The 24,624-nt window shown below is 40.5% G+C and overlaps 1 protein-coding gene across 3 annotated transcripts in view; it reads right to left on the minus strand.

Moving 5' to 3' along the window:
* Positions 1-954: 954 nt before the first annotated feature.
* Positions 955-24,624, minus strand: part of PHLDB2 (pleckstrin homology like domain family B member 2) — a 126,730-nt gene continuing 103,060 nt past the window's right edge. For 2 of the 3 annotated variants that reach the window (XM_040583068.1, XM_040583067.1), the window contains 9 exons: positions 24,024-24,167; positions 22,180-22,320; positions 21,464-21,563; positions 13,892-14,099; positions 10,536-10,626; positions 9,952-10,098; positions 6,825-7,044; positions 3,636-3,721; positions 955-2,914 (listed from right to left, as the gene is read on the minus strand). In XM_040583068.1, coding sequence (XP_040439002.1) covers positions 2,774-2,914; positions 3,636-3,721; positions 6,825-7,044; positions 9,952-10,098; positions 10,536-10,626; positions 13,892-14,099; positions 21,464-21,563; positions 22,180-22,320; positions 24,024-24,167 — 1,278 coding nt within the window. In that variant the 3' untranslated portion in view covers positions 955-2,773. The remainder of the gene's footprint in view (positions 2,915-3,635; positions 3,722-6,824; positions 7,045-9,951; positions 10,099-10,535; positions 10,627-13,891; positions 14,100-21,463; positions 21,564-22,179; positions 22,321-24,023; positions 24,168-24,624) is intronic. The other variant, XM_040583069.1, reaches the window with a different exon arrangement.

Genomic DNA, 24,624 nt, shown 5'->3' on the forward strand with positions numbered 1-24,624 from the left:
CACCATGGGAGCAAAAGCCTCACTGTCTGCGAGAGAAGGTCGGGAGCTCGGCCACTCGGCACTGCAAGAAGGGACAGTTAGTACAGGTGTAGATGAGCTCAACGGGAGTGTAAATAAGGAGCCTTCTGACAGCGATGTGCTAACTGCCAAAAGAAAACAAACTACTGAAGTGGTAAGACTCAAGGATACTTGGGTAAAGTAACTGGATCCCCTGCTTGGGGAGCATGCGTAGTGAATTTAAAATGAACTGTAACTTTAAATTGAGGCGAGAAAGCAACTAACCAGTAATTAGTAGGTGTAGACTTTGGGCGGAACTAACCAACTTCACTGTATAAATATGTATTACGAGTAAAATTAAGCGTGTAAGTTAGGAGGAGCGATCCCCCTTGCACCCAGCACAGCAATAAACATACCTGCTTTGTAACTCTCCTCAAGCCGTAGAGTACGATTCTGCACATCAACAGATTGTACAAGATGGGGCACACTGCCATGCTTCGTGATGATGACAGCAAACTTAGTGAAAAAAAAATCATAAAACTGCATGAGCTTCTACAATAAGCTAATGCTTCCTGCAGTTTAAGTCATGTCTAAGTCAAATATTGGGAAAACTGGGAAACCCTTAAACTTCAGCCATTTCTGTTTTGTAGGTAAACAAAAAACCTGTCTATATCCAAGGATGGTGATAAATTTTTCAAACAAGGTCATAAAAAATGAGAAACATGTTACATTACGTACATGCAGCAAACAGACTATGCTCCTAATTTCACTGCCATCTGAAAGATGATTTTCCATAGCTCTTTTATGCGGGAACACATGGAATGGTTAGATTAAGCGTTCCTAAGAAATACAAAATTGCTTGTACAACTGGATACGACTTGTTTAAAAGACAAGCAGAAACGTCTCAAGATGGAAGCAGCAAGTGAATATTTAAGCAAGTGAATATTTAAGCAAGTGTATTTTTAAAAATGTTTATTGAAATGCCTTCATTGCATCATGCAGGATACAAAAATCATTATTAGAAAACCTTTATAACCATACTTAGGAGTAAAATCAAGATACATCAGGGAAAGGTAATAATTATATAAACCAAAGCAATTTATTTCTGATAGTGTTTTAAATCATTAGATTACAAGCCGTGATCTGCACAGATGATAACAATTATCTTGCAATAACAGTCCGTTCTTTCATGCTTCAAGTTGAAACTGATGTTCATCATGCTGGAGCAACCGTATCATCTGTGCATACCACAAAAAAATTCAACTTGTTCATTACAGACACTGGGTTTCAAATGTATAACAAAAATATTCTGTCAGCATACTTTTGTTCTGCTTTCTGGTTTTTTATTTGTTCCACAAAAGCCGTTTCCATCAAGAAAAAAAAAATAAAGGCTAATGTGCCCTCTTCTATTACACGAACCACATAGCACATAAGTTTTGATTACTGTAGTAGAGCCTCTTTAAAGTCATCTTATAATAGACTTCCTTGAAGTTCAGTTCAATTAAATAATTTATTTTTTTGCAAGATTACTCAAGGACTTGGAAGTGATTTTAAAATGGGAGAATACCACACCCTCAGTATTTTTGTTGTTTTAGGAATCTCAATCTAACTTGAAATTTTTAGGGGGTTTTATTCATACACTTCTTTAGTGTAAACTCTGAGAACTTGCCTCTGTCTCTTTAGTCTATCTGACAGCATTATTCCGAGCAGATATGCATTTTGAAAAATAAACAACTCTGGGGCTGAAAACTTAGCTCCAAAGAATTTAGATAGGTAGAAATTTTGATGCTGGCTTCAAGGGGACCAGTGTTTGAGAGGTTTCAGTAGAGTGTTCACTTGGCACAGAGGAAGGTTAGAACCATGCTGGGATCTTACTATGTAGAAGAAAATTGCTGTAGGGTCTAGAATCAGCTCATCTTATTCAACGGGGAAGATTAAAAAAACCCTCCTTATGAGGAAGTTAATTTGTGTGTTTCCATTTGACATCCTTGTGGAAAAATGCTTCTTTATAAAGCTATCCTCTTTTTTTGTTGAGCTCCATAGATGCAGGCTTCAAACATAACAGCTGGTGTCACTGAGTGTTTGAACACACAGAATATCATAACAATTTAATTACACTAAAAGTCATCAAGAGTTTTGGCACTGTCCCCTTACAGAAGGTTAGGTATCAGTAACAATTATGAAAACATTATGATAAGGGAGTCGTGTAACTCTTTGGCTCTGTCGTAATAGTTAACAACTAAGGCAGAACTGCATGTACCTTAGGGTTGCTTTTTTTTTTTCTTCATATTTTTATAAAATACTTGACTAAAAGTTTTACAAAGTCGCCTAATCATCTACAAGTGTCAAATGCTGCATATTAAAATATATGCTTATTACTCCTTTTTGTTCCATTACTAGAATTTTTGCATACTGATGAGAAGACACACGTTTGTAAACTGTTTAGTATGAGTTTATGAAGACATTCTCCATAGAAGAGAATTTGTAGGAAATTGTCATCGAATCAAGATGCTGTAACTAAAATTGCCTGATTACCCATTTTGGAGCACTACGATTCTCTCAACAGCTTTAGCTCTTTCATTCCTATTAAGATGAACTAAAACAAGTAACAACTCCCCCCCCTTTTCAATGCATGTGTAAACCCCTCTCATTCTGAGGTTTCGGGTGCACATCATAAGGAGGATATTTCAGAGTATTCACTGGCTTTTCGGCTTTCACTACATATGGCTAACTTCATATGTTACGTTATTGCAGTATGCCCTATTGCCCTCTTTTACTATAACATGAAGTGGGTGTAGCCTTCTGCGCCGGTAACAATAACATCCATCCATATCCTCATGGCTTCTGGTGAAGGAGCAACCATATAGTATATCCGGTCATGTGTCTTAACACTGAAAGTGAGCAACGGGTTGGGACTCTACAATAAAACAGAAAGAAGGGTCGCAAACAATGAAATCCAAGCCATTTATTTATTTATTGGTACCAGAAGTGAAATTACTTACAGGGGGATTTACAGGAGGGTTAAGGAGAAAGATAAAATGCAAAATGCTGTACCCACTGCATCCTACATTGCAAGTAGAGATGTGTTTAAAGAGTTTCTACCCACCATAAACATGTTTTACAACATCATTTCCACTAGACTATTACTCAGCAGTACAGGGGTCCGAACTGTTGTTTCACGACCAAATAACCAACTCCCCTCTCCAGCGGTCAAAGCTACCTTCGCTTTCACACGTCCAGGTGCCGAGGATATATTCAGCTTGTTCCCGGCTCATTTAAATTACAGGTGAGCGGCAGGGGCTGCCGGCACCGGTTCACTCCCTCCCCGTGGCATCCAGCCATCCCTTCGTTTGCCGAAGCCACTGATTTCGGTGGGCTCGTCACAAGACTAAGGAATTCCTCACAGACATCCCACCTGGCAGGTAGGCACTCTTACCTCTGCTGTCATCAGCATGAAAACAACCCCCAGTGCTAATTACTGGTCTGGCTTCATCTTCCTTTCCCTCCACTTCAGTTTTTTTTCTTTCTTTCTTTCTTTCTTTCTTTCTAATAACATCAGCTCTCCCTTTGACTTTACAGCAGCTGCCATGCTTTGGGTGCTGCTATATGATATGCAAAAAACCAACATCAGAGTTTACCTTATATGCGTTCTTTAGGTGATCGTAATAGACTTCTTCAATAGCTTGAAAATATATTACACCTTTTAATTTAGTTTCGTGTTTGTCTAAAATGGAAAAGAGAGAATGACTTGAAAACTGAAACGAACACTACTTTGAGAAGGAAAAGCTTCATTTGCTCTTGCATACACACTCAGCTGATAAGTAAATGGATTAACACTTCTGCTTGTGAAATCCCACAGAAACCTTCACACTTCCTTACTAGTTGGTTTGTCTTCTCACTTAAGTTTTGGTCTGTCCAATGAAGACACAGCTAACGTAATCTCCCTTTCAAGGCAATGGTAAGAAGCAGACACTCGCAGAGGGTCAATTCTAAACTATTTTAGACATCTGTCTGTATTATTCTATATATATATGTCTATATATATGTATATATATATATATGTCTATTCAGTATATTCAGTATTAGCTACTGAATCATCAGGGCAAGGAGGATACAGACTGTGAACTTCACATCTTAACAGTCACAACCATAATGTTTCGTAAGAAAAAGGAAGAGGGCAGGTAGGTATCTACAGTACCTTCTGTTTTCCTGCAATGGAAGAGGAATGGGTCAATAATCCCGGAGGGTGTTAAGAAGCATCTGTCCTCATTTCAGCTGGGACAGAGTTAATTTTCTTCTTATTAGCTGGTGCAGTGCTGTGGTTTGGATTTAGTACGAGAACAATGTTGGTAACACGTTGATGTTTTAGTTGTTGCTAGGTAGGGCTTACTCTAAACCAAGGACTTTTCACATTTCCCAGCTCTGCCAGCGAGCAGGGGCACAAGAAGGTGGAGGGGACACAGCCAAGACAGCTGACATGACCCAGCCAAAGCGATGTTCCATACCATGGGACGGCATGGTCAGTGTGTAAACTGGGGGGTGACAGCCATGAGGGGCTGACTGCTGCTGGGGGGCTGGCTGGGTGGTGAGTGATTGTATTGTGCATCACTTGTTCCTTTTGGGTTTTATTCCTTTTTTGTTATCTGCCTTTTCATTACTATTATTATTTATTACGATTATTTATTATTATCCTTTATTTCAATTATTAAACTGTTCTTATCTCCACTCATGGCTTTTACCTTTTTCTGACTCTCCTCCTCAACCCACTAGCAGGGAGCAAGCAAGTGGCTGCGTGGTACTTAGTTGCTGGCTGGAGTTAAACCAGGAGAGCATCACGACTGCATGTGACACTGAAGGGCAAACTTCCTTCCACTCCCAGTACTTTTATTAGGGGAATATAATTCCTTCTGATGCCAAGTTAGTATCACCTTAACATTGAACGGTCATGTGGAACATCTTCATCAGCCCCATCAGAGATCCTGCTATCATGTTGAACACTCACGAAACTTGGCTTACATCCTGTCAGTAGCTGCAGGCAGTTTAAAAAGCTTCATATGACGGCAAAAAGAAATCCCAGAGACCAAACAACACGGCACTGGGAATCTCCCTACCAGCCCTCAGGGGACCAGTAGAAGTACCGAGGTATAACATTACGACATTATAGCACGCATTAAATGAAGCTAAATGCAATCTGCGAGGTGTACAGTCTGTGCAGTCCAAGCAAACAGGGATCCACTCTCCTTTCAAGCCCCACCTGGGATCCTGGTTACTAGAGCATTTCAGGTACCCGCAAACTCCCACCGCAATAGTCTTTGTAGAGTTCCCTGTATGCTTCAGGTCAGAAAGCGCAGATGCCTCACTTAAGTGCACTGCACTAAACTGTCAGACTTCAGGGTAAGTTCTTTGTTCAGTACACTTGCAGAACTAAAACAATATACACATGTATTCACTTAAGAGTTCAATTACTCTGGATTTACAACATCAATATTTATTTTGGAAGTCTACTATATATTTAAAGATCTAGATGGATCCTTACTCATACAAGCAGCTGCATTTTTGTGCAGCTGGTACAAAATTCTCATCAAACTGTTTGTTGGCCAAACTTCTTGAGACATTATGAAAAGTTTTCTTTGGTAATTAAAATTGCATTACGGCAACTATGCTACACTCAAACCCAAAACTGTTAACTATTAACATAACTTCTAAAAAAACCCCAAAACCAACCAAGCCCCAAACCCAAAAAAATCAGTACCAGATGGGAACACTACTGTTTTCTACAGGCCTTGCTAACCAATAAGCCAGATGTAACAAACTTTTTTATTTTGTTCTTAACATCCTTCATAGTATTACTGCAAATGGGTAAGAAATATTCAGTGGGTCTGTAATGAATTAAAATATGTTTTTAAAAAAGATGGACTGAGCAATGTATAACCCTACCATCAATTTTAAGTTCCTTACAAGATGCTGGAAAGCAGTAGTGTCATAAAAAGAAATGGAACTGTTTGGGTGTTTTTTGTCCTTGATGTTTTCCTCTGCTTCTCAGCAACGACCATCCCACATAGGCCCCTGTCTAGCCTCTCCTGACAATAAATATTCAGGACAGAAAGCCATTTTTCTGGCTTCCTCTGAAACTTTAAAGTCAAACCAGGCACAGCCACCAGAGAGACATACATGTTCCTAAATTCCAAATTTCTGGGTTTACTCCAAGATAACAAATTAGCATAATGCTTATAATGGATCCAGACATTGTATAACACAACTTAGGGTACAGAAACCTCTTTAGAGTATTGCATGTTGTTCATTTGAAATTCCTTAAGACTCTCAAAATATGGCAAACTCAAAAAGTCTACTGCTGCATATTTAATTTCCTGAAAGACTTTTCAGCACATCAAGCAACAGGACTGCAGAAGCATTCCATTTAATTTTCATGGTAAGTATACAATTTATATAAATAATTATATAATAAATCATATCCTTGTATGAAGGGTACACGAAATCATTCTGTCATTGGGTGAAGTGTATAATATTTAAATATAAATCATGTGGAGCCATTACTCTGTGTACCAGGAGCCTGGTCATCTTCCATTTTTTTCCTCCTGCCTATCCACATCTCTCCCTTTGTCTGTTAGGCTCATTTCTCTCTTACCTGGCATTAGGACCGAACACAATAGGGAAGGGCCTGCACAAGCTCTAAGTGTACATGTAAAACACCTGATGAAATGGAAATATAAGTTTTATTCGGGACTCCCTACATGTTCATAACTCAGCTGAGGCTGAATGGGAAAACAGAGGGACAGATATAACCTAGTAGTGATCTTGCAACCTACCTGCATAATAAGTAAAAGTTCTCTTGTTTCTGTCAAAAACAAACCATCGTTTTTTCCATGTTTTAATTTTTCCTCCCATTTTAATCAGAAAGCCCCGGCAGGTCTTCTCTGTGAGGGAGACATGGTAACAGGTCTCGATGTTGTGACCAGCTGTTTCAATGTGGCTCCGTAGGTCAAAGTCTTCCTTTCTAATGGGCAAGTAGCGAGTCAAGGGGCGGGCCTGAAGTAAAGAAAAGAAAATCAGATTATTTTTAACACAAGTCTTAAACTTTTTCTTCAGTCTTGCCACTGCAAGGACCTAACTGCAAACTGCCCATACATTCTAAGAATGAAGGGGAGAAAAATAAGAGCTTTTGCTGCAGCCCCGATTTTCTTTAAAAGAAAAACCCTTAAAACTTGTAACTTTACAAAGTGTTGAATAACTTTATAAAAGCCAGATTAGAGCATAGGAGTTTCTTGAAATCATCACTTGATAAGCTGGTAAAACAGGGGCCACAGCACAGAAAGGTTGTTTGAGAATTAAAATATTAATTAAATGTAATGGTGTGTTGCTGCTTTAGATGAAGTGTAAAAACTTCATTTGCCTGATGTTGCAAGGACATGGACCTGTTGGAGCGAGTCCAGAGGAGGCCACGAAGATGCTGAGGGGGCTGGAGCCCCCCTGCTGTGGGGACAGGCTGGGAGAGCTGGGGTTGCTCAGCCTGGAGAAGGCTCCGGGGAGACCTTAGAGCAGCTTCCAGCACCCAACGGGGCCGGCAGGAAAGCTGGGGAGAGGCTTATACAAGGGCATGTTGTGACAGGACAAAGGGGAATGGCTTTAAACTGACAGAGGGTACATTTACATTTGATATTAGGTAAAAATTCTTTACTTTGAGGGTGACAGGACACTGGCACAGGCTGCCCGGAGCAGCTGTGGGTGCCCCATCCCTGGCAGTGCCCAAGGCCAGGCTGGACGGGGCTGGGAGCAGCCGGGGCTGGGGGAAGGGGTCCCTGCCCCTGGCAGGGGTTGGAATGAGATGGGGTTTAAGGTCCCTCCCAACCCAAACCATTCTGTGACCCTATGTTAAGCAAACCCTTTACTTCTCTGGGCTACTCGCTACACATATCTCACCCATTAAGATTTTACTGTTACTGTTATTTTCATGCAAAGTATAATATAAATAGTAAGAGCATGCTACAGACAGAACTAATCATGAGAGTGAACTATAACTGCTAGTTAGTTTCATAGGAACTGCTCTGAACAGAGCAGAATTCTAGTCTCCTGACCAAATCAAACGTGGTACCCAGCCCGCAGCCAGCCGCACAGCGCGCTGCAGCACACCCCCTGCCCGGGGCAGCGAAGCAGCACAGCCAACAGCCCTCGCTCCTGGGTGCGGGACCAGACTGCATCGAGCCTGGGGAGTGTCAGCTGGGAGACGGAGCAGGAGGCAGCGACTGGGGGCCTCTGCCAGCCGAGCGAGTGAGTATGCTTGTTCTCCGTGCCGGAGGGATCCGCGCACATCCCTCACCCCCTCGTTTGAAGCACAGAAGACGAGTCTCCCAAGGCTCCTGCTGCAGTCGAAGGCTGCATCGCTGGGTGATTCAGAACAGCTGAATTTAGGTGCTTTGAATGACCCAGGAAAGGAGCATCTCCCTCTCCCCCTGCTGACTCCAGAGAAGTCAGTGACACGGAGAACCTCATCAACCCCTGCTCCATGCCTAAAGTTAGCCTGTGAAATCCCACTGGGAGTCACAAATCGAAGGGACTTTCCCTCACTGCATTCTCAGGAACCTCTTGGCACAGTGGGAGCTGTATTGCTCGCAAAAACTCTTAGCACCCTTCTAAAATTACGCAGTCCTGTATGATACAAGCTGGCACCAGCTTTGCCAAGTGCAGGTGTAGTTCCTTCCCCCAGTTTACATTTCTAAATGTCAGGAAGTGCTACAAACCAATTAAAAATTAGGTCTCACTATACAAAGGAAAGAAAAAAGTTCACCAAAAATTCATTATTTTTGACAGATACGTTTTGTCTTCTTGCCAATTCCGTCTCTCTGCCAAATTTGCCAATTAGCAGTAACTGATAGGGCATTCTATTACAACACATGCAGCTGCAGTTTGTGATAAAGATATGAGCATTGTATCATTGCTTACACCGTACTTGAGTTGTTATTAAAATTTCTTAGAAAAAATGAAAGCATTCAGGTAAAATACCTGTAAAGTTTAACATTTGGTAATTACATTGTATATGTAAAAACAAAGGAATGGATATGTTTAACCAGAAACAGTTTAAACTTCCTCTGGGGTTGCCCTATTGTTCTGATTTGGTGTTATCAATTAGAAAGGTAAGTTTTTTAGGAATGTTCATAAAAACATATAATAGTAGCTCATGAAAAATTAGCAAAGGTAGCACAGATAAAAGCAGAAAGATATTCAAATATGATATGGAATCTTCTGCACTCAGATACATACATGAAGATGGAGACACTGTCTTGCTATACTATACTAATGATAAAATGACTGCCTAGTCTGTTTGCTGTACCGTATAGATCTTACCTATTTATTCCACCACAAATACTAAGACCTCTAAGCCTAAAGAAAGCTCAAGATACATTTAAAACCTAACAAGAAGCAAGATGTAGTAGGTAACACTTTTAAATAAATAATGTTTCTCGTGTTGTCTAGTCCCAGTAACATTAGAAAAAATACTATTTCCTCTCTGCAGTAGACGTGGAAAAAAAACCTGGAAAAGCTTCTTAATCTGTTTGTTTTCAGTCAGATATTCGGAAGAGACAATTCACATTCCAAGATGTTTTATGTATTAAAAGAAAGAAAAAAACACAAACCACCAATTTTGGGCTAAAAAATTCTGCTCTGCCCATACTAACAAACCTTTTAGGATTAATATTTGTAGCTGAAATATAAGATGTTAAATAGATACCTATGCTATTATTTAACTTTAAATGAATACCTGGGCATCTATCTAAGGCTCCAGGAGCCCAAACATACCTTTAGCAGCACAGTTACACCTCAGAAATCTATTCAACCAAAAGCAGGTCTGTTTACCATTGGCAGAAACACACTTAGTTGCTTCTGTATATCAAGGGAAAGTCTTGCACTTAAAAAACATTTCACGTCAACATATCTCACCTGTGCTCTTTGTTTCTCACGTATTTTGACTTCCTTTTCAATTAATTTTTGCCTCTGGCTAGTTTCTTCTTCCAATCTTTTCTCCAGTTGCTCTCTGCGGCGCTTCTCTTCTTCCAGAGCTCGTTTTTTAGCTTCCATCTCCCGTTCCTAAATACCACAGCACATGCAGAACTTCAATTATATGTGAAACTAGAGTTGGTAATGTCATTTCTAAGCTAGTATTAAATCCCTTTTTGCCTCTTAAGCAGTCAGAAATATGTTTCCAGCAAAGGGGACTGAGAATTGGAATCAGAATTGCAAACACTACCGCTCTACAACTAAAGAAGGTTCTTCCTAAGCAGCTCTCCCAGCAATGCTGACCTAGCTGCTGGTGGCAATTTGCTACCAGCTCACCCAGAGACAGCAGCTATTGCCTAGGGGGTCAAAGATACAGTGTGAGGGTGAAACCAGACTAAACTAAGGGGGCAGAGGTAATTTTTTTAAGTGTCTACTGGGTGTAAACTATTTAGGGTCCAGTGTTGTGTTTAGGAGGGTATTACCTAACTAAAAAGCCCACCCAATTTTACTTATAAGATTATGCTCACCCTGGTCTCGAGCAGCCTAGTCTTTTCAGCATGTGCTTGTTTCAGAAGTCTCTCCATCTCTTCTATTCTTGCAACATTTGAAGTGCTAGCACTGCACAAAAAAGGTCAAGAGTTATTTAAAAGAATATTTAGTATTTAAAGACATATTTTACAGTCCAACATTAGACAGCTTAAGGACGGAGTTGATACTGTTCTATCCAATTCAGTACAGTAGGCACTAACAAAAAATGATGTATGAAGTATATGGTACACCCCCATGGTACACATTCCCCATGCGTACTTAGGAAAAAATCCAGACTCAAGTGCCTAATAATGCATCTCATCAGCTCCCTGTGATCTGTCATCTTCTCCCAGATAACAAACGATGGATGGAGGTGGTCACCATGTCCCAACAACACACCATGGACCCTCAGAGCTGGCATTAGCAGCCATCTGAATATACCAGTGTTTCTGGCTGTAGGCTGTCTCTAGTTTGTGTCGCACTGAGCTCACCATCAAAAAATGCTCGAAAAAAATAAGGAGGACTAAGAGATATGCATAAAGGCCATTCAGTGACGGTGTCAGGAAGGATCTACTATTTCAAGTAACCAGCACGCCAAAGAAACAAGGGTAATCACAAAGAGCGCTAGCTCCTGGCCCAGCACAACGCAGCTGTCACCTCTGCCTGTCCTTTTTTCTGTTGTTCCTTTTCTCCAATACAATGTCTTTGTCACATCTCAATTTAACACCCATTTCAACTGTGGCATTTCCACGGCATGCTCTCCATTTTATTTTTCATCTTATGCTGTTCGAGAAAAACAGCTGGCGTTAAATATTACTGCATTACCATTACTGAGGCCGTCAGACTGAAGCACAACACGAGGAAACAGAATGGATTCGGCTCTTTAGGGCAGAGAGAAACTTGACTTGGGATTGCACTGAAAACGCTACCTGACCACTCAAGTGGACGTGGGTGTCAAGCAGCAGATTTGTTCGTGCTGCTTAACAGCATACAGACCAGTGTGAAGGGACACGGGTAGAATGGAAGTAGGCCAGATATGAGTCATGGACAAGGAAAAGAAAAAAAGTAAGAACAACATCCTTTACTCTCTGAGCATACCTCTAACGCTCATGCCTGTAAGATGAGGGGCTTTGTCAGAAGCGTGACAGTCTTCAGAAGACATTTCTCTGATAATGGGGATATGTTTCATGACAGGATACAAGACAATATAAAAATAACGTATGTCATTTAACCCGAGCTTGCAGAAAAAGTATAATCCATCTGGAATTTGTTTGAGCTCTAAAAGCTTACTGGCTCTGAAAAAAATGAGGCCACTGACTTAGATGCCCAGGTCTAGTTTGGCCAAAGTTTGTTTGCTGGGCCAAAAGAATGTACATTAAATAACTTCAATAAAAGCAACGGGGCCATAAATTAAGTCATTTGAGCAACCTGGAAGACATTTAATTGCAGTAGGTTTTCCCACATTAAACTGGCTAACGCTTCAGCTTAGTTAAATTATTTCATCCTTCATTTGCTTATCCTGCTCCCAGAAATTAATGCACAGCAGGAGATCACAATCTCTGAAACCTCAGCCATGAAAAATAAGTTGGTAATGAACCTTGGAGCAGCTACTGTTTGGTGAATTGATGAATGACTACAGCAGTTCAGTCTCTTCTGTACTTTGAGCACAGACAGATTTTATGCATTTCCAGCAAAGAAAAGTCTCTCTCACCTTATAAGAGGTAAAATATATATTTTAAATATGTCAGAACAAAGCATCATAAAATGTTTTCCTTTCAAGTCTGACATGGCTAGAAAAGATTCTCAAACATCTAAATCAACATGAATTGGTTTTGCCTAAGGAAAGTTTTATCAAGGAAAATTAACTGCCTATCTTCCAAGTTTTATCAACAAGATCAGTCGACACTTTTCTTCCCTCACTAAAGTTTGCCTTGTGAGAAACTGAAACAGCTGTTGAAATGGGTCCTTTTCTGGTTTTTAGATTGGTTTGGGGTTTTTGTGTGTGGGTTGGTTTTTTTTTTTTTTTTTTCTTCCAGCATTGCCTGGAAGCTACAGAAGAGCCAGAGGGAGGCAGAAGGGCAAACAGCATCAGTGAAATTCAACAGCTGTCCTGGGCTGAAGACTCCACTTACTGGATAGCCCCAAGGTAGCTCAGACACTTGCCATCTTCCTCCAAAATCATCAGAGCAGCACGCCAAAGAGAAACAGATTTCATACCACTGCAATGTTAGATCACTGCACAGATAAAGTTAATTCACAGCCTGATGCCAGCTATCAGAAACTTGCCAACCGTGCATGTATTTAAAACAGAAATCCCCCAAAACCTGAGCCCTAATGTTTTTACTTCAAAAAAACAAAACTCAACCAACCAAAGGAAAAAAAAAACAACCGAACACCCAAACAAAAACCAGCAAAAAACCCAGTCAGCAGAATGAGTGCCACTGGTATTTTCTGAAACCCCTAACACTGCAGTGATAACGACTACAAGAGACAAATCAGTGGGCTGATACCCTGTTACAGGAATCAGATGCTTAATAAAGCACGACATGCTAGCCAAAAAAGCTGTCCTTGTGTTCACAAGGGATTCTTAATGCTGTGACAACGTTGTACTTAATTATCAGCCTCCACTTATGCTTGTGAAACTGCTGGGGCAGGGCTGCAAGGAGAAATGAAAGCGCTATCATTAAAACCAGGCTGAAGAAAATTGTTCGCACATGATTTTGAGCCTCTGCTGGACTTTTAACACAGATCACCGACGTTCCTTTTATCTGAGGAGTGGTGCATGAGCTGACAGCCTCTGAGGATGAGGAAAACATCCGAGGGCTCGAAGCCCTTCGGTGTCATCTCTCTATTTTTACTGACCCAGAACAGGGAGAGGAAAAAAAAGACTGCCAGAGGAACCCGAAGTGTTTCAGCATAAGGCTCTGGTAAGTTAACACGCTGGACTTGCGGAGCAAGTGTACTTCATTGCTGGCAGATGTCTTCTGAGACATTTCCTATCACAGGAAATTCCTTCCCCAGAGCGACCAGGGAAGGAAGCTCAGGTATTACCCACTCTGGAAAGAGCATCGACGATGCATCATCATTTCAGTTCAGGACTGACACCGATTTCTCTGTGGCCTTCAAGCATTACCACTCAGCCTCTCTGTATTTTTATTTTCCATTTTTAAATAAACAGGCGAGACGATAGTTAAACCTGATCCCAAAGGGCTACACAAATATGCCTGTCTAACGATTTCAGATTTTTCTTAACCAGTTAGCAGCACCCATATTACCATAGCATCAACACGTACATATTCTCTTTTTTCATCATAACCCTGTGACCGTTACTACATCAAAAAGAAAGATGACTTACCTGGAAATGTTATCTGGTGAGCATGCCGATATGCTTGTCTCCATACTGTCAGAACTGTCTAAGCTTAATGTATCAAAGGCGTGGTCCTTGTAACTGCGGTCTGGGTAATGGAAACTATTCAGATACACATTTGATTCGGACGCTGTTCTGCTGTAGAACTCAGGGGACTTCTGCCTTTGGTTTTCACAGATACGCTGATGGTTATACCCTACAGAGTACAGAGGAAACATTTGTTTTAAACAGAACTTTTGTGACCCGAACATAACCTGTTAGCAGCACCAGCACGTTGAACATCACCACAGTCTTAACTGTGCTGTGACCAAGGTACTGCAATGTTATGGTTAATTTCACATGTTAATCATAACCGAAATGAAACCTTTAAATACTTGGTTTACCTTTGGCGGACACAAATAAATGCTGAACAGTATGGCTGACTTTTCAATATATATTCTTGTACGTGTATATATACTTAAATATGTAAAAATTTAATTTGAATTAGTGAAATTTTCATTTGAAAATGAAAATTAAGCCTAATCTGGAAAGTAATACAGCTAAACTCAGGGATCTAGAAAAACTAATAGAGATTAAAGAGGGAAAAAAAAAAAAAAAAGGTCCTGATATTTGACGGTCTTGAGTACTTGTTTGGTTGATGTTACTGAATGTGTATTTAATACACATTAAGGAACTTTGCTTTCTGGTAACTGCAAGTTGGGCTTTTAGTTTCAGCTGAAATTACACAGGCTACTTGTTGCATCATCAAAGTTACTAGTGTAGAGGTACTTTGCTGGAGCTCTGAAGCTGCAGTTCGCCCTACATGATTGAAACAGACCCCTATAGTGCAATTACTGTAAAGAAAAATATGGTTGATGCAACACTTAAGGTCTTCACGCTATTATTTTTCCACAAAATTATCCTTTCTGAAAGGTCATCCTTGAACACAGGGAACGTTGTTTGGCTACGTCTCCTTTAAAAATATTTCTTCAGAATTATTTTTATTTCATGTCTCCATTGCTCTTTATCAATAATGCAGCAGTATTTACACGGGCTTCCAGAGGTTGTTGAGCTTGCCTGATGAAGAGGAGAGTATAATGACAGTTGTCATTTCAGCTGCTGAAGTTATTTTACAGCGCCCTTTTACGGTTTGTTTACTCTATGTGATTACAAATGCAAGTGGACTGCTCGTCCTTTCCTTCAACGAATGCGAGAAGCGAGACTTTCTTACAGTTCTGATACTCACTGGCGTTTACAATACTCTCTCTGCACATTCCTGACCCAAAATCTGAGCTGGTGGCAGAGCTGGGAGATTAGGAAGGGCTGTTAGACTACGCAAAAACCTCCCATCCATACGGGAAGGCAGCCACAGACATCCCGCACATTTAAGGTAAACAGACATAGGAAAAATGCAGACAACCGGACAAATTGTTGCAAAGTCAAGATAAAAATTTTTTACTAGACACCATTAAGACACTGATGTTAGGGGAAACATGCTTGAAGTGGGAATATCTTCCTGCCTTATTCTTATCATGTAGCTGCACATACGAGGTTACTGCCTGGTACTTTTTGCCATGCTGGAGTGGGGAGAGTCCCAGTTCAGGGAGCCAACAACCACAGCTCTACCTTGGAAAGGCCAGAATATTCTCCAAAAGGTATCCGAAAAGCATGACTGAAGCAGAATAAATAAAGCCTATTATTAAGGTAATCATGCCCTACAAGCATTTCCAAGGTACATATGTTTCCTCCTCCCACCTCGCTTCCCTCTACTATACAAAGGTTTCTGGTAGACAATTAAAGCTGGTTTCCAAGGAACTAATAGGACTTTAATTGCCATTTGAAAGAACACTAAGTTTCAATAAAAGTTCAATTCCACTGATTAGTAAATGAGACAAAAGGGACACAAATCCACCCCGGCAGTCACAGGTAATAGCGTCACACAACACAGGTGTTACTGATTCACATGTGCAATTTGGTTTATTCCCGTTGCTATGGCAAATGCTGCTGTTACTGCGGATAAGCAATTACCTTTCATACTCGAACCTTTGGAATGACTAATTGCTCCTGTGAAATGGTTATCAATTATTCATTATGGAAAGAGAGAAAAAAAACAAACAAAAAAAGCAAATTACTGAAAGAACTTTATTTAAATGCATGTTTTTCTATTGAGCCCTTGGCAAAAACCTTGCCTGCTCAGAAGTCTCAACTCCACCTCTTATATTTCACTGAAAAATCAACTCATCTAAAAGGCACAGAGAAACACAGCAATATTACAAACACTCTCCTAAAGGAATGTCAACGTTCCATGAAAATAAAGAACCCATTTTCACCTAAAGCATATTATCAGTTACATTTACATAATCATGCAAACGTAACTAAACACTGCAAGAAATACACATCCGTTAGATGGCAAAATGAGACGCACTCACATGAACAGAGCAGAACTCGACATTCTCTTGTTCTCCTCATGCCATAAGCAACAGGCAGTTCAAAGCTCAGGATCAGCTGCATCCCGACACGGAGCAGCCTCGCCACCAGCCCCACGGACACTGCGCAGGCACAATCTGTTGCTTAGGAATTTTTAGCTGCTCAGGTGCCTATTTACAGAACATGCACTTCAAAAAATCGGACTCCTTGTAAGACCCAGCACTCCACTACAAGTTTCCCACAAGCCAAGACTTGTATCAGCCAAGTCTAAGCTGATACAAAAGCTAAAATGTTTCTTGTTGCGTTGCTTGCATTTTCTGTAGTAAAACAGTTGTTAACAGCCATACTGTTGAGTAAAATATTGCAAATATCCATAAAGCCGTATCATTAAAAAGATACCTCTATATATATTCCAAAGGAGTTATTGCAGAATCAGAAAAACCAGATATACCACCACAAGATTATGGTGAGGTCAGAACTATAGGTGAAAGCTGTTATTGAAAGCAGCACTGTCAAGTATGTTAAAAAAAACCCTCAGTATTTCAGATCACAGTATGTTTTGGGGTTGTTTTTGTTGTTGTTGTGTTGTTTTTTTGTTTTTTTCCCCTCTTCCCAAAGATCGACATTAACATGACATGAGACACTTTTAGTATGGAAACATGCCAAGGTAGGAAGCCCACGTCTGTCTACCTTGTCATTGTCACCCACAGATCTGCAAAAATTTCTGTATTTTCTGTTCTACTTGTGCGGCTATAAGCAAAGAAGCAAAAAATTAGGCCTGCACAAAGCTGTAGCTCTGCAGATATTAGCATTAATCAGAAGTTTTGTTGTGACAGGTTATTTGACAGCGTGAAAAAAAGAATTTTTGAAGTGCTATCATTATTTAGCAATTATTTAAAATTTGTCCAAGATTTTGGGAAATACTTGACAGTGCTAATGCAACCGGTACATTTGCCAGAACACGACAGTGATAGATACAGCCAGGTAAAGGGATGTTTTCATACCTTTTCTGGCTTTTCCTGAGTTTGATAAGAGAAAGAATATAAAAAATAAAGAAAAAATAAAGCAAACTGCTTTGAAAAGCTTATCATTTGTACATATATATATATACACACCTTGTCTTCAGTATATTGTTTTTCTGTAGATCTTAGAATACAAATAATCATCTTGCTGGTACCTAACTTCTCTGTCCCAACAGTTTGTTCTCAGTGCTGTGTCTGGTCCTACATCTTAAGCATTCCCTCTTCCCTTCTGGATTCCATCCTGCTCTCACAGGGACTGAGCTGACAACCCCCTGCTCCTCGCTCCTGCCTCTCCTTGTGCAGGTTTTTGGTCCCCAGCACCCCACGGGAGGTTCTGGGGTGCAGTTTCACATCTCTAGACTGTGCCAAATAGCAGCTTCTTCATTCTTTTGGGTTTTTTGCACATGGTTTGCTTGCAAAGGCACGTGCACGGGAGGTGAATTTATACAGTCCTTCAAAAAGACTTCATGAACGGCTGCTAAGAAATAGCTTTTTTCATTAATGATTTATATCAAAGATGCATCCTCTTAAACATTTTATAAGTTGTTCTTAACTCAGGCTATGCTTACTGACTGCCTGTTTATTTCAAGAACAATTCTTGAACTACATGACTGACTAAACACAATTTTGGTAATCCTGGAATAAAGACTATTTAGTACTTTAAAATCTACGAAAATTTTCCTACTGAATCCAGACATTACTTGCTCCTGCACAAAAAAAATGAGATTGAAATCCATGTTCAAACTCAAGTGCCTGTTCTTCATTTCCTGACTGCATTTTCAACTTTTTCATCTCAAATTTTTACATTTACCTTCTTGGACTGCAAGAAGAAAAGCTGGAAAAAGCTTATTAGAGAAAACTCATTTTAGACCATTAGTAGTTTAGTGATAATTGTCAGGTATTATCTTTAAACTACCTGAGCTGCCACTTCCTCCAGGCACCACTGAACGTACTTGTTCTCACATCTATACATACTGAAACATCTGGTCTGGAAGTTTGCTCAATGTTTTTAAGCCCTAATGAACGCAGCAAGCTACTAATACCGCTTCAGAACCGCATCATCCTTTTTGCGTAGCAGTTTGTGGGACAGTGCATGACAGCCAGCGCTCCGAAGCGCGCAGATGAAGTGACGTTTATCATGTCAGACCCTAGCTTGCCACTGAGCTGGGCTACATCCAGCATCACCGCGCTTGGTGCAGGTGTATGTAAACCCCAGACCCCCGCACCATTTGCAATACATCACCTCGAACACAGAAAACTGGTGGAGTGAAAAACCTGCCAAGTGGGAAAAGAAACGCAAGGAAAGCAAGCAGTGGCTCAATACACTTGACAAGTCCAGAACATTTTTTATCTATACATCACCTATTTTAAATGAACAACTAATTTTTGGAGCAGGAAGAGAAGCAAGAGCATATTTGTCAGTATAAGCCATTATCTATACATTTGCAGAGTTCCACTCCTTTGGTAGAAAATCTTACCAAAGAAAATCTCCAAAATACTCGCTTAGGTCCAAGAAGGCAAACCTGATCTACCTCAAGAATGTTTTTTCTAAGAAATAAGTGTATTTATTATATAATAAACATTTATCACAGAGCGATGAAAAAAAGATCATCACCAAGGATGTCCACTGACATGACATATGCCTTGGTTTTGGCTCGGTTCTCAATGATGTACTTAAAGATGCCTGCTGAAATCAGTCTTAGTTACACAGACTGAAGCCCCACTGATTTTAGTGGAAGTCACATAAGGTTTCAGAATTTTAATTGACAATAGTATTCTATTTCACTTGTACTGGGTGGTACGTTTAAATACTACGTCATGTTCAAAACATTTCCCAAATCTCACTGTCCCACAGAAGCAAACTTTCTTTACTCACGACTTTGAAGAAAAGCTTGGGTTTCCTCCGCGTGCTGCATGGGGGTAGGAGGTGCTAGGGGAAACCAGAAATCACACCGAGTGGAACTCGGTCCCTTCCCTGCTCATACGACGACATTCACTAAGGCTGCGGCTATAAGGCTGAATGAAAGGTGCCTGAAGACTGTTGCTCTGGCCCTTCTGTAGAGCTGGATAGAAATACCCCAGGATCTGACTCTAGCCACCTGACTCGGACGTCTCCATCCTTGCCGAGTTCTGCAGTGCAGCGCAGAAAGAGCCCCTGACAAATTTTTTAGTGTTGACAAGACAAAGGAGCCTTCCCCAACCTAGGAACATGGCACTTCAGAGCAAGAGAAAGCGGTTATACCCCTGAAGCTCCTCCAACAGCCATAAATTCAGGGAGCTTCACGTCAGACAACCCTTCATTAACTACTAGGAGAGGCAGTCAAGCCACAAACAATCCCCGCGTTCCTGTATCCTTTGTGGTTTGACTCTGTCTCCTACTGTGCAAATCCTGTGACGGTTCAAGCAAAGCACCTGTCAGCAGCATTATTTCCCTTCGGCAGAGCTGATGCTTCAGAAAAGGACGCGTAGAACCATCCTCTTTCCCAGTAGAAATTAATCCCTTAAGACTCTCTTCGTAAGTTAGCATTTCCATTCAAACCAGCTCTTTCAAACAATAACGGTCAACTCGCATGGCAGGCAGTACAGCACACGATTCCTCGTGACATATGACAAGTGCTGTGCCAAGTGCCTTAATGAACACATCTCTCTCACACTCTCCTACCTCTCTTCTTCGTCAGGCCACTGTTCGGTTTTGGTTTGTGAGCTTTCTCTCTTTCTCACCCTTAGGGCAAGAAATCTGACACTAGTCTTAAAATGATCTTCGTTGCATGGTGAGAAAAAAAATAAGTGTTAAAGCTGGTTGATTTATTTTTAAAACTCTTATCTTTGCCTGTATTAGGTTTGGTAACACTTTGTAATTGTGCTTTAAGTCACACACAAATTCCCTTTTGCAACCATTCTGCAGAAATATTTCTAATTTTAAACACTTGACCTCTTGTCAAAGTTTAGTCAAAACATCCTTAACTGATTTTCAAGCTGAAACAAAGTGTTTTCTGCACAAGGCGTGAACGTACTCGCAAGCCACTCCGCCCTTGCACACGCACTACACCGAAGCAGCTTTCCAAGCCGAGCACCAAGTGCCTTTTGTATCACATCTGAAATACTTCAAGGCAAGTTAGCCAGACACGGCAGGCTTGTGGAAGGCTCGCTGCAGATCTGAGGCTCAAAACCAACAAATCCCAACAGGATCAGCTTTATAAAGCAAATGTAGTAAGTCACGATCCCTCCTCAGCGAGCTCTGTCTTTGTGTTGAGCCACCTCGGTGCGTGTGGCTGACCTCAGCCGCCCTCTCTGGCCTTTCCCAGCTGGAAGCGCTGGAAGTCCCAGGGCAGCAGGATGGAGCCCACCCCAGCTCGGCCTTAGCGCAGCCCTGCGGAGGGGCCTCTGGCACTTCTACTGGTAACAATGATGCAGATGCTGGAAAGCAAATAAACTGACAGATGGCACTGAAGAGCAACTCCATCTGAAGATAGGACACATGAATAATGCATCTCGATAAAGCAGAAATTATGTGTATGGACTCAAGCTGACAAACAACAGACACCGAATCCCATAGCCTACAACACCACGTTTCAAAGATGTAACTTTCTTCTGGATCCAGAATTGCCGTGTCCCTATTACAAAAATGCAGCTATCTAGCCACGATAGAACACACCTTTCCTATTTTGTAGCCCAAATATTTAAAACCACTTAAAATACCGCAGCTACAGATTCTTGAAAGGTATCTTTGTCCAGGCAAAAACATATCCCCATGAAAAACAGGTTTTAAGATTACAACATGAAAAGATTTATAAAAGGAATAAAAAAAGAAAGCAATGCATAATATATTGCCCCAAAATCACTCACAGAAATTACCCAGTTAACCCAGTGTGTATCTTTTAATATGCTTTTCTTGTTTACTGGATTATATTTGGTGACCACATGCTTCAAAACTACATGTGCACCTACCTCATAAACTTAATATCTTATTTTGCCAGCATCTGAAAATTACATTTAAAGCTTGCTTTTTTCACCAAGAAAGGAACTTTTATTTTACAGCCCTGTTGATTACAGCAACACTGGTTTCAGGCTTAGTTCCTGCAAAACTGAACACTGACTTTGACCAGAAATGAACCAAATACAAAGGCCTTACCTTTGTGCATTCTTCTTGACTCCGACTCTTTGGTCATGGTTGCCAGGCAGTGAGGAAGTACGCTGCCACAGCTGTTGCTCTGTCCTAACGGTAAGTGCCCCTGCCGGAAATTTTGTAAATACATGCTTAAAACTACGCTTCAAGACGTTCTTTTGTATCAGCGAATAACGGTAAAATAAACTCGCTTTGTCATGGGTATTAGCATCACGTCAGATCAGTCAGCCATGGCTGTTTCTGTTGTGTGCAGCCTCTGTTAGGCCAAGATGTTCTCAAAGTAGTACCTCCACCCCCCTGCTGTTTGCTGATGTACCACATCACCAACAGAGAGTTATTTTCACTTCATACACAACCTTATCCTTACCATTTAGAGGTCTTAGGTAGGAAGGAAACCAACCTGTTGTGTCTCTAGAACCGATTTAAACTAGCTTGAAAATAAAGTCCTTGAAAGAATAATCGTGCATTTATGATTCATGTACTATAGCCCAGCATTTCCAGAGGTCAGAATAAAGGCTGGAAGTGCAGAGGGCTCCACATATATATATATATATATATATATATTCCCATATGTCAATAAACCTGAGGTCCTTTCACAGCCAGTTTCAGATATGAATTTGCGGGATTACACATAGCTGACAGTGCTACCCATCCTCACCTCTAACATCATACAGGTTTTTGTATAGACACTGGAAAGCTGTTAGTAACATGCAACTACGTACTTTAGATGCGACACTTCGCCCAAGCGTAGAGCTGTTGAAGTGCGGTGATACAGATGGAGTCGTTTTCTTGCGAGGTAAAGTATCGCTCATGTACATGCATTCCCTGTGCTGCTTCTTGCGCTCTTCCAGATTTCTGAAATGCTTCAAATGTAATTTGTTACAGTTTTGACAAAATGAATTGACCTACTTGCTCAGTTATGCTCTACATGGCATATACTGCAGGTGGTAAGCTGAGAACTTCACTGGAAAGAACGAAATCTAAAATACAGAGTACCTCCTGCTTCCCAGTGCTTCCAAGGATTTCTACATTAAAATCATGCTGATTAAGAAAGCACCTTAAATGCATGTGCACATTTTGTGTACATGTCCTTGTACCTTTTATTTTTTTTATAAAACTCTAGTCTAGTGTACAAGTGGAACCCAATTACAAAGGAAAACATTTATTTACAAGTTACTGTAATGAACTGGTGGCTTAAAACCAATACAGCTTTTGAGAGGCATTGTTCAAATGTATATGCAAAATTCATTTAGGATTTCAAATGTAGCCACTTGTACTTTATTGCTGCAAATCTTCTAGCAGTTACAAAGGCTCCTAAGTATTAGTATTTGCCTCTGGACTGTTTATATAAGGAGAAATTTCGTTCAGTAACATTCAATAAATACATTGTGTTGATTTTTAAGTAGCAGTGCCTTTAAGTGCAACTTTCTGGCAGCACAATCAACTTATGATCCATCCTATCACTCTAAAAACTTCACACACAGATCAACTTCATGGCCACCATAACAAAACCAACCAACCAAAATAATCCCAAGTGATCAGCTTTGAATCTGTTACCTGTTGTTGTCTGCGGTGTTTCTTAGCTGGCAGAGGTGGAGGTGTATCAGTTAAAGGAATAGGATCTACATGAGTAGCCATGACCTCAGGCCAATGGACTGATGGAAGTTGAGCAATAGAGCGAGGAGAAAGAGAGTGAGGAAACACAAATCCAGAACAGAGAGGTGATCTTAGCTTTATAGAAAAAAGAGAAATTACACACAGAGTTTTCTTTTTGGAATTGCTCAAAAGATATGGCACATACAAGCTGCAGTTTTAGCACTGTGTTTGTTGGAGCATTTAGCAGGAAAGGAGACGAGTTGTATTGCAACTCTCAAGGCATATAGAACTACCAGAAGCAGCACAGAAACACCAAATTCTAAACCAGTTGCTGCCTTATTGCAACACAAAGGCATTACATTCATGAAGTTATTCCATTCCCTTAAAAGGGGATTTATTCAAAACTTGCTATGGTCACCACCAAAGGTAAAAAACATCACAAACAATGAGAAAAAGAGAGAGTAAGCTAGAAGACAGACTGGACAGACTCCGTGGAATAGCTAAGATAAGTAGAAGCTACCCATCTCCCACAAATAATCAAGACACATTTCTACCACTTCACAGGAAAAAAAACCCAAAAGAGCAGCTACAGAACACATGAAATGAACACCTAAGCACCACTGACCAAGTCATCATTAATCATGTCCGCAGACCCTTCACCAAAGGTGCATTACACTGCAGTGTTTAACAGGCAAAGATTATCACTAATTGCTGCTTGGGTCATAAGCGTTCGGGTTTTTTAGCCTTCAAAGTCCCACCTACATCATCAAAGACACTTTACAGCTGGAGCAGTCCTCCAGCTCTACTATTAAACTGTTACCTGACTCGGTAACTGGCAGGCAGCAGCTTGCCTTAGGGTCCATTTGTTACAGGTTGAATTATGAAAAGAAAAAAAACAATAATAATAAAAAAAAAAAAGGCAGCCATGAAAAGAACAGTGCAAACAAAGGGAAATGTCTCTCAAACAAACCTCTTTATTTTGTGGCTGGCTCGTCAGCACAGCCGTGGTAGGCTCAGTGGCAACTGCTTCAGCATCTGTGGGGGGCTGAGTGGAAGGGGATATATTCGTGGAATTGCCATACAGCTCACTAATTTCACTTACACTGATATAGCCCTAAAAGGAGGAATTCAGAAGTTAAAAGGAGCAAAAGCCAAAAGACGTGCAAGAGTATTAATGTATCCAGTACGATGAAAGTTAGTTTAAGAGTGATACAGCCAAATATGTTATCATTGAAATACTTCATCATAAATAAAATTATCATCAAGCTTTTTCAAATATTGAATATTTGGATTCCGAAAATTTTCTTCATTTGTTTAATCAAAAAGCAAATGTACATTAAGTGACCAAAAGACTTTACTAAAATGTAAATACCCTTCAGAAATTATGTGGTGCTTGCTCGGGAAAGCAGATTGGGGAAAAGGAAGAACAAATCTTATTCACCCATCTTTTTTTTTTTTTTCTTCTTTTCCCACCCCATGTTTAAATAAAGTAACTTACACTAATTTATTGCTTGCCTAACTGTTAAGCTAGTTTGAGTAAACCAAATGACTATCAGAACTGGGAAGAACTT

This window comes from Falco naumanni, chromosome 2 (genome assembly GCF_017639655.2).
Source record: "Falco naumanni isolate bFalNau1 chromosome 2, bFalNau1.pat, whole genome shotgun sequence".
Taxonomy (NCBI): Eukaryota; Metazoa; Chordata; class Aves; order Falconiformes; family Falconidae; genus Falco; species Falco naumanni.